This window comes from Photinus pyralis, unplaced genomic scaffold (assembly GCF_008802855.1).
Source record: "Photinus pyralis isolate 1611_PpyrPB1 unplaced genomic scaffold, Ppyr1.3 Ppyr1.4_LG3b, whole genome shotgun sequence".
Taxonomy (NCBI): Eukaryota; Metazoa; Arthropoda; class Insecta; order Coleoptera; family Lampyridae; genus Photinus; species Photinus pyralis.
The window spans coordinates 21,912,336-21,922,558 of record NW_022170510.1 but is presented as its reverse complement, the minus strand read 5'-3'; the positions used below and the strand labels follow the sequence as shown (position 1 = coordinate 21,922,558).

General features: G+C 39.3%; 1 protein-coding gene and 1 long non-coding RNA gene across 2 annotated transcripts; one reads left to right on the top strand and one right to left on the bottom strand.

Annotated features, from left to right (window-relative positions):
• Positions 1-1,501: 1,501 nt before the first annotated feature.
• Positions 1,502-4,335, bottom strand: LOC116166341. Its single transcript, XM_031481290.1, has 2 exons — positions 3,993-4,335; positions 1,502-2,898 (listed from the first exon to the last, which is right to left on the bottom strand). The coding sequence occupies exons 1-2, from the start codon at positions 4,249-4,251 to the stop codon at positions 2,030-2,032; spliced, it is 1,128 nt and encodes a 375-aa protein (XP_031337150.1). The 5' UTR covers positions 4,252-4,335; the 3' UTR covers positions 1,502-2,029.
• Positions 4,336-5,559: 1,224 nt separating this feature from the next.
• LOC116167286 lies at positions 5,560-5,952 on the top strand. Its single transcript, XR_004144494.1, has 3 exons — positions 5,560-5,678; positions 5,728-5,807; positions 5,861-5,952. It is a non-coding gene; the product is annotated as an uncharacterized LOC116167286 (long non-coding RNA).
• The last annotated feature ends 4,271 nt before the right edge of the window (positions 5,953-10,223 follow it).

Sequence of the window (10,223 nt, the reverse complement as noted above, 5' to 3'; positions counted from 1 at the left end):
GGCGTATAAGCCGTGTGATCCGAAGAATAATTTGTAATAGAACGTGGATAGCTGAAACAAAACACAGCAACACCTTGCAGTTAAGCTGCACTTGCGTACTAAAGGGAATGCGACGTTTCAGATTGTAAAAACTGACGCAATAATTAACTCGATTGTTCAATTTTTCGTAATAGTAATTGATTTGATTGAATTTTTAATTACAGCCGTTCAGGGTAGTAAGAGTAACCCAATTATAAATTTGTTACTACACTTTATCGTCGACTAAATGCACTTATGCAGCTGGGAGGTGTAAAAGTAACATCCGTCACTCACTTGAGCTTGGTATGAAACTGTCTGGAATTGTGAAAACGTTGAGCTTTTATAGAAACCGAATAATCACGTGATTGGATTAAAGTCGATACTACTTCGACAAGACTTTAAATTTCAATGAAAATTGGTTAGGCAATTGATGGAAGACAAAGCACACCTTCTAATCTGTAATTTTTCGCTACTCGTACGGAGACGTTAACAAAGAAACAGAAGAACCACCTCCACTAACGTTCAAGCGGATACTGACTGACGTAGTAGGATAAATGCAATTTTATTACAGCTGTCACTCGAAGATGATGCAATGTTAGGTAATTTTTATATTCTATAAATAAATGCATTCCTCTGCAGGTGATTTCCATAATAGGATCAACTTCAAATTTCGACGCGCTCTGGCAAAAACCCCCTTAAATTTCCGCGCTGACACCGTAAGAGATACCTAGCCTACTTGCCAAAATACATGAACTATGGAGGCGATTAACATGAAACATGTAAACCGGGTATAACGAGACAGCGTTCCAATATCGGAAATCTGAGTGCAGAGTGTCTGCTCTAAGCACCCGAAACAACCCCCAAAATATGATTCGCACCCTTGGCCAACTAGCAAAATACCTTCTCTCCATGATGCCTTCACTCGAACTGGCCGAAGGTCAGACAACAAGACGTCGTAGATACCTAAAGCGCACGTGCGCGATAACCTCACTGTCTGGCGCGTCACGTGACTGTCTGGCACAAGTGACCCTCTATCTACTTGAGGCAATGCCGACAACGATGCCAGTGATTACTGAAACGATTCCACAATCGACATCACCGACTGCCGATATCAAATTCCAATTAGAGCAAATGCAACAAGCTATGCAGGATTTGGAAACACGCTTCGAACTGGCTTTGCGTATTAGAGAAAGAACCATCGACAATCTACAAAATCGTCTGCGTCAATTCAAGAGTTCCGAAACAGATTTAGTTCATGAAAAAGATGCAGAGATTGAAAATTCAGTTGGCACTACACGACAGGACGTCGATAATTCTGTCTCATTTCCAAAGTTAATTCCTCAGATGACGACGAATACCTCACTAGCTTCGTCAGCGTTAACAGAACTGGCGAATACGGCGTTTTCCGCACGACAACAGGCACCAAATTCATCGAAAGAGGAAACGCAAATTAGTCACATAGAATCGACAAGTAAGGGTCATTTCGCACCAAGCCAGTCCAGTCCAGTCGCGTCCAGTCAAGTCTTGTCCAGTCAAGTCACGTCAATATTTCCTTTCACACTGAATACGTCGCGTCAGTTTTGTGGCGAAGTTGTGTCAAGATGGACGTACTTCTCCAAGGCATAATTTTACGTAGGCTACACAGAAGAAGAAGAAGGGTAAAGAAACGACGAAATCTGTTTTGGATTCATCCCATACATACCAGGAGACCAGTGTTCGGTTCTTTTAACCATTTATTTCCCGACTTACTAAATGACCCCAAAAAATTTTACAACTACTTTCGTATGAGCCCAGATTTGTTTTTTCAACTAAGAAATTTGATCGCTGAACGGATTCGAAAAGAAAATACCAACTACAGAGCTGCCATTTCCCCAGAAGAAAGACTAGCCGTTTTCCTGAGGTAAGGAAACCGTTTCAAATAAAGCAAATTTTTTTGCAAATGTTTAATATGTTTATAAAGAAAAAACAACATTCTTACAAATACACCAAGATTCTTAAAAATGAAATATAACTATTTAAAAGTATGCAGTACATACGACTCCAAAGTATTTGTGGGTGTAATGTCATCAGCCAGTTCTTCTAGCGAATGTGCACTACTAGCGGAATAATGGGAAAATGTAGAAGCAGCGACTGATGGTGGATTCGATTGAGAACGTATCTTTGTCTGTAATAAATTAATGACTTCGCCTTTAAATTCTAAATTTTCGAGAGGTCCAAGTTGTTTCATGGATGGAAGTAAACTTCGTAGAAACAATAAGTCCGGATCTTGGTCATCTTTCGCGTTATCCGAAATTGCCTGTAGGTGTTTAAGGTATTGCCTATCAATTTCATTTTCGGTATCAATTTTTTTCTTTTGTCTTTTCCCCCGAAGTAGTAAGTCATCAGAACGTGTGGAACCACTTGGCGAACGAATGTCTGGATACGTCTCCTGACGATCCCCCTGTGTCTCGCGTTGAACGTCTTGCATTGCATTTTCCGTTTCATTTGTCTGAATTTGTCGTTTCCTTCGAGTGAGTGAGCCAAAAGCAGGAGTAGCGCAACTTGATGTACGAATGACGTCGTATGCCTGCTGATGAAAGTCTTCTTCAAGCGCTCGTGGCGAGTCTGGGGGCGACTGTTGGCTTTCTTCTTGAAGCTCATCTTGCGACTCAATGTGACCCTCAGAAGTGTCATCAGTATTGGCAGTGACGGATTCCGGAACGTTTCCCGACGTTGCTTTATGTTTTAATGTAGGATCCAAAAACCACAGGAACTTAAAATACGGCCATGTTATTTTCGGGACACTGTTTGTAGCGGCCCCAGAAGGGACACTTTTCAGTTTTCGTTTTTCTCGCATGTAATTGCTTCGTAAATTTTGCCATTTTGCCTTGACCTCTGCGTCTGAAACCAAAAACAGGAATAGGATTGTTTATTTGGGCAGACAATTCATTCAAGGAAACATATCTATCGTAAAACAGCAACTCAATAAATATATGTTGTGTACCTCTTGTGTTGTAGGTATCTGGCAACAGGAGAATCGTTTACATCCCTCAGCTATACCTTTCGGATGGGAATCAGTACTATTCATTATGTAGTGAAAGAACTGAATGAAGTAGTTTGGACTATTTTGCAACCGTTGTATATGCCTGTGCCTACAGCAGAGAAATGGAGAGACGTTGCGCAATCATTTTATACAATTTGCCAAATGCCGAACTGCGTCGGGAGTATCGATGGTAAACACTGCCGAATAAAGTGTCCGCCAAACGCTGGTTCTCAGTTTTACAATTACAAACATTTTCATTCTGTGGTTTTAATGGCTGTCGCCGATGCAAAAAGCAATTTCATTTTGATCGACGTAGGAGCGTATGGTAGAGACAACGATAGCACAGTTTTCTCAGAATCTACAATGGGAAGAGCATTTAAAGCCAACGCACTAAACATCCCTGGCTCTCAAGAAATTATTAATACTGATATTAATATGCCTTTTTATTTAGTAGGCGACGAGGCATTTCCTTTGAGTGAAAACTTAATGAGACCTTATGCTCGTAGGCAGTTAAATTTTGCCAACAGAATATTCAACTATCGGTTGTCCAGAGCACGACGAACGGTAGAGTGTGCGTTTGGCATATTAACTAAAAAATTTGGTATATTTCAAAAAGCTATCGAAACTGATATACAGTTAACCGAAGGCTCAATTAAAAGTGCTTGCGTAATACACAATTTTGTACGTCAAACTCAAAACGAAAGTGACAAATCTCTGGAAACTGAGTTTTTGGAACAAAATTCCAATAATCTTCAACTTCAGTCGTTGAGACCTACAAGTACTCACAGAGCAAATACAAAGGCGCTGCAGGTCCGAGAAAAATTAACAGAGTATTTTATGTCTCCAGGAGGTTCTGTACCATGGCAAAACGAAAAATGTCGGGATGTTATTTAGACTTTATAGATCTATATCTTTGTTTCATGAAAATATACTGCAATAAATACCTACTTACCAGTTGTGTTTAATTCTCTGGCTATGCCTCTCCACACGGCAGCAATGAAATCACGATCTCTGTGCTTCGGGTGTTTAGGATCGTAGATTGCCTCTTTTGCTTGCACTAATGAAATCAAGGTTTCCACATCCATTCTGAAGTGCACGACTGTCAAGACTGGCATTAAAAATTCAACCGGCTGAGTCGCAATCAGTCTTGACAAGTCTTGACGCGATCGGACTGGACGTGACGCGCTTAGTATGAAACCAGATCTATACATTGCCCTTATTTCAACGATAAATTAATATTTGCAATCCAGTAGCGTCCGACTTGACTGGACGCGACTGGACTGGACTGGCTTGGTGCGAAATGACCCTAAGCGACCACGAATTCAGCCAATCTGGACCTCCAACCCAGCATTATGGCTTCAAACTGTTGAAGCGGAATTTCGTATATGCGGTGTTGTAGATGACGAGCAAAAATATTATAGCGTGCTTTCGGCACTCAACGAGCAAGTCATCATCCGAATTCCGCACGTCATTGAAAACCCACCGAATGAAAAGAAGTGGCCATCATTCAAAGCCGCCTTTTGAAAGAATTCACTGATAGCCAACTGGAAAAATACGAACAAGTGTTGAGGGGTCTATCCCTAGGAGACGAGAAGCCTAGTTGGCTCTGGAGTCGTATGAAACAATTAGCACCTAGCTTCCCGGAAGATTTTGCAAAAAAACTATGGCTTGAACGCCTTCCCGAGCAGCTGCCAATTCCTTTGTTGGCTTTCGAGGATGGAAAATCAATCAACGAGCTAGTTAACGGAGCAGATAAAATTATGGAAGGCACACGACATTACGGAGCTGCAGACCATAAGCCACGCATCAGTGCTATTGGAGGAAAATCAGAACCTGGACGCTCCCGCTCGCGATCAGCAGACCGTTCCCTCAGTACACGCTTAGGACGCTCCCGCTCACGATCAGCAGACCGTTCCCTCAGTACACGCTTAGACCAACAAGCCAACAAAATTGATAAACTGTTTGACATGATCGAAAGGTTAGTGACAAGTGGTGGTCGTAACACCGATCAAGGCCGAAGTGGATACTATCAAAAACGTAGAGAGTCTCGGACACGAAGCCGTGACGCGACTCCAGTGAGTCCTCGAAACGGTGAGTCAAATAATTATGACGGCTATTGCTTTTATCATTGGAGATTCGGCGATCTGGCGAAAAACGGCCGCGAAAACTGCACTTATCCAAAAGTTACAAAAAACGAGTAGTGGGGGTGCAGGAAACTACACCCCCAACCATCACCTGCTTTTCATCGAAACGTCTGTTCGTTTACGACCCACAAACACACAAGTCGTTTCTTGTGGACACTGGGGCGGATTTGTCACTGTTTCCTTCATCGAACGGTGATTCGGTGTCGGGCTCTTTCGCCAAAATATGAAAATAAACTCATGCAGTTTTTAGACAACATGCTTTCAAAAAAATTATCGGTAATTTTGATGCACTTGTGCAATTACCTACGATAAGACGGCGCCGATTCCTGTATCACGAAAATTTATATACTACCATAGTGCAACAAATCTACACAATGATACTACAGACGAGCATGAGAAACTATTCCAAATATCGGCGGGTAATGATACCCACCTCTCCAGGCGTGATTCCTAGCAGCTTCGGTTGCCTCGTTACTCTGCCGATCAGATGTTAGGTAAGAAAACTCAACCTTGTTTCAATACATATAATAAATAAGCAAATAGGTAGCTAAAATCAGATGCTGCATGGGTACATAACCAACAACAAAGCAAAACTGCGGCAACAATAAAATATTCGTTAACCGGTAAGTATATAAGATTATAACAATAATAAACAGACAACGTACCTACTGTACAGATCACATAGGCGTGCTGATATGCTTGATAAGTATGGCCATACCCTTAACAAAAGTACTTACGGGTTTGAACTTACAGGGAGTAATGTAGTCGCAGTCGAGCTTGCCTTGGTAAGTTATTTGAGTATTTTATTTATCCTATTGAAGTAGCTTCTGAGACGGTTGTACAGTTCCAGATGGCCATTCAGCCCACTAGATGGCGTGGACCAGGCGACACCACTTCCTAATACGGGGTGACGATAAAAGCTGGTAGGCGGTGTACAATTAACACCCACCAATCGCAGGTAAACAATCTTCAACAATCACAGCCAAGCCAAACATATGCATTCCATTTACCGATTCCCAGTTTGAAGGTAATTTATTAAATTAGACAAATAATACAAAAAAAAAACCTGTACAATTTTCGGAAATATCCCTACGTTGAACAATTTCAACCAATAAGCAGTGCAATACACGTACAGGGTTTTTTCCCCAATCCAGTCAGCCTCAGAACGTTAAGCGATAACAAAACCACACTAAAGGTGAAGAATTGCCCAACATAAACGTATCCACAATGATACACGGCAATACCAATTACTATCGCTTTTCGTAATTAACCCAGAAGACTGGAGTACTGACAAATTTCCAATAATTAATGATTTAACGATTTTCTCAAACGTGGGAGTGCCACAACGGTCGGTGATAAAAAAAAAGGATTTTCAACGTTATTATCGGTTTTGAAGATACCGGCTCTGACCTAAAGACCTCCCAAAAATTCCTCAGATAAACCAACATAGACGTTCCCTACATTGACAAACATGGCAGGCCGCTTACAACCCTTAAATTGATGACTGGATCCTATAATAAGTAACCTACTAACCTAGCAAAACAGTTGCTTGCGTAAAAACAGTAGCAAACGGGAACAAATGATTAACAACGAAATTCCTAATGTCTCCGCCACTGGAGATCAATAACTACAATCTACATTCACAAGTATACTATTCTCCGCTACATGCATGCATAACAAAACCTCTAACCGTACTTCATTATGTACAATTATATTTTTCTATTTGTGGGACTTGTTCAAAAATTTAACCGTTACAACTCTCCCCCAACAAAATGAAATTTTCCCAAAATTTCACCACTTATAAGTTAATCATACACCGGGACACACACTAACCTGACCTATAACGAATTCAAGCAATAACAACCAAAACCCCCCCACATGGATGCTGCACGAGCAAAACCTAACCCTCCCCCGACTGAACTATGGTGTCAGTCCCACCGAAAACCTAAGAAAAGACCCCAAGAAGAGAAAAGACCTACCCCTGGAGCTGATAGAGGATAGCACGCTCCCGAAACCCCACCCCATAGGATAGATAAACACGAACAGAGAGAAAAACGAAGGGCTTTGATGACCAAGCGAAACTTAACGCCCGAAAAGAAGGAAAGATTGGACGCCAGTTTCAAGGTGAACCTAACCCTTACGACCCTCCTACCACCCAAAAATTAATGATCAATTACCTACTCATCAGGCGGGTGCGATTTTAAATCTTTCGCATGCCAATTACCGATCGAAACGCCACGATCATTTGCTAATTCGTAGGTGCAGTACCCTACTTTACGCTTAATTCTAAAAGGACCAGAATATTTATTAGCTAACTTATTACTAAAATAGTTNGCATTGATAATATATTTATCAATTTTTCTATTGACAATTTCATTTCTAGTACCATAGACACTAACTTATCTGATCATTTGGGCCAAAGCATCACAGTTTTACCTGAAGCAGTGTCACTTAGTTCGCGATGTCTACAATTTCGGCCTATTACCAGTAAAGGGCGCCTCGCACTGTTTAATATGCTAACCAACTGTACTTTTAATTATTTGAATGATACGAAACTAGACATAAACACGAAATTCGATTTATTTTTTAACAATGTTTATGATGCTTTTAAAATCGCATTTCCTGAAAAAACAGTAAATCTTACAAAAACTAAAAGTAACACTTGTGTTAAATGGTTTACCGGCGAACTTCGAACCATGAGGAATAACTACCAATTGATTCACGAGTTACATCGTAAATATGGTACAATAAACTTATTAGTTGTAAAACGTAGATTGTACTCTGCGTATAAAAAAGCAATCAAGAATGCAAAAATCGCGGCCAATAACGATGCAATTAAAACATCATCTAATCCGATTGGAACAATGTGGAATATTGTAAATTTCCACAGGTATTCACAAAAACGTGTCTGCTCTAGTTTATCTGCTAATGATTTTAATGTGCATTTTGCAAACCACTCTGTAAATATTGTAAAAGATATCCCTTGTAACAATGTAGATCCTATTGCTATTTGTTCGGCTAAGGTTCCTGCAGATCTAAGGTTTAGTTTTAATTTAGTATCTCCTAGTGAAGTAAGAAATCTCATAACTTCTATAAAAAACAGTAATTCAAAAGATATCTTTGGGTTAAGTGCTGATCTTATCAAGTCTAACGTGAGTTTGTACACCCTACCACTTGTGAAACTTATAAATTACTCCTTTGAGGCAGGGGTGTTCCCGGATTTATTAAAAATAGCAGCTGTAGTGCCGATTCATAAAAAAGGAGATGTTAATGACGTTGTTAACTATAGACCAGTATCTATCTTACCTGTATTTTCGAAAATATTTGAAAAGGCTATATTTAAACAAATAGTAACTCATTTCGAAAACAATAATATTTTCTACTATAATCAATTCGGTTTTAGAACTGGAAGAAGCACCACTGATGCGATCTTGACCTTTATGCATAAAACCTTAGAATGTTTTGAAAATTCCGATTACCTCGTAGCTACCTTTCTGGACTTATCTTCCGCTTTTGATTGCGTCTCGCACAAAATTCTTCTTAATAAATTAAAACGTATATAATTTTGATAAAATAAGTGTGTCGCTCATTAATTCTTACTTGTCTGGTCGATCGCAGTGTGTACGTTTTAATAATGCGCTGTCACACAAATTACCCATTCAAAGAGGGGTTCCTCAAGGAAGTATTCTTGGGCCCCTATTATTTCTAATTTATGTGAATGACTTCCCCGCTTATGTTTCATTATATAATGACTGCATTTTGTATGCAGACGACATCACTCTTTTTAAACAGGGTAAATCTGTTCAGCAATTAAACGGTGAATCCGAGTATTTAGTGGATCTTGCAAATAAGTGGTGCATTGCAAATGAATTAAAAATCAATATTTCAAAAACACAACACTTAATTCTCTCCCTGAGAACACATAATCTTTTAACACCACGCTATGTCAAGTTCCTGGGACTCTGTATTGACAGCAAATTGAGTTTTAGTATGCATGTTGAACATGTTCAAGCAAAATTTAGCTGTAACTTATTTGTCCTACGTCGATTAGCAGATAATGTCTCAGCAAATGTCTTAAGACGCGCTTACTTCGCTTTGTGCCATTCTTTATTGACCTATGGTATTATAGTATGGGGAAGCTCTTCTTCCAGTGAAGATCTTTTTAGACTTCAGCGCAAGGCACTAAGAGTAATTTCAAGTCTGGGCTATAGAGATGATTGCAGACAGGCATTTATAGATTTAAAGATCCTTACATTGCCTTGTCTGTTTATTTTTACCTGCTTGTGTTAGGTATGCTAAGGCAAATCTCGCTAAGTATAGGCAACAACATCAGATTCATGCTCACGATACACGTAGCAAGGAGGATTATCGTTTACCCCTTTTAAGATTAAGTATATCGAAAAAAGGTGCAGAATATATTGCAATAAAATTTTATAATCATCTACCCGATACTATTAAGTTGCTTAATGAAAAGGTTTTTAGCAACAACATTAAACAATTTTTGTTGTCAAAGGCGTTCTATTCCCAAAATGAATATTTTAATTTCAAATTCGCCGAAAAAATTTAAATTTATGTATTAGTTTAGATCTCGGTTTAGATTTTTGTGTAATTTTTCTTTTGACGATTGTATGTAACTTTTTTCGGTTACTTAAACATAATAAAAGTTATTATTATTATTATTATTATTATTAACGTTTGTTTACGCTGTCGAAATTTATATCGCTCAGCTATTACTGACGGCGTAGGATTTACGTGATTTTTAACCATTTTTGCCAACTGATCAAATGACTTGTCTTCAGGTTTTTCAGGATCACACAAATTTATCATTAATTCGTAGGTTCTGTCACCCACTACTGACAACAACACCGGCACTTTACGTTCATCCTCAATCTTGTTAGCAATAAAAAACTGACCTAATCTTGCTACATACGTCTTCCATTTTTTATTCTCTAAATCAAATTCTGGAATTTTACCGATCGACATTTTTTTTTATTTAACGTACTGGGTAATTCCGATTTAAATCACTCGTCGCCAACTGT

Excerpts from the sequence above, each read along its gene's own strand:
- LOC116166341 (XM_031481290.1), bottom strand. The coding sequence starts at position 4,251 with ATGTATAGATCTGGTTTCATACTAAGCGCGTCACGTCCAGTCCGATCG. Across the intron at positions 2,899-3,992 it reads CAGAGAATTAAACACAACTG|ACGCAGAGGTCAAGGCAAAA; the intron begins GTAAGTAGGTAT and ends TTTTGGTTTCAG.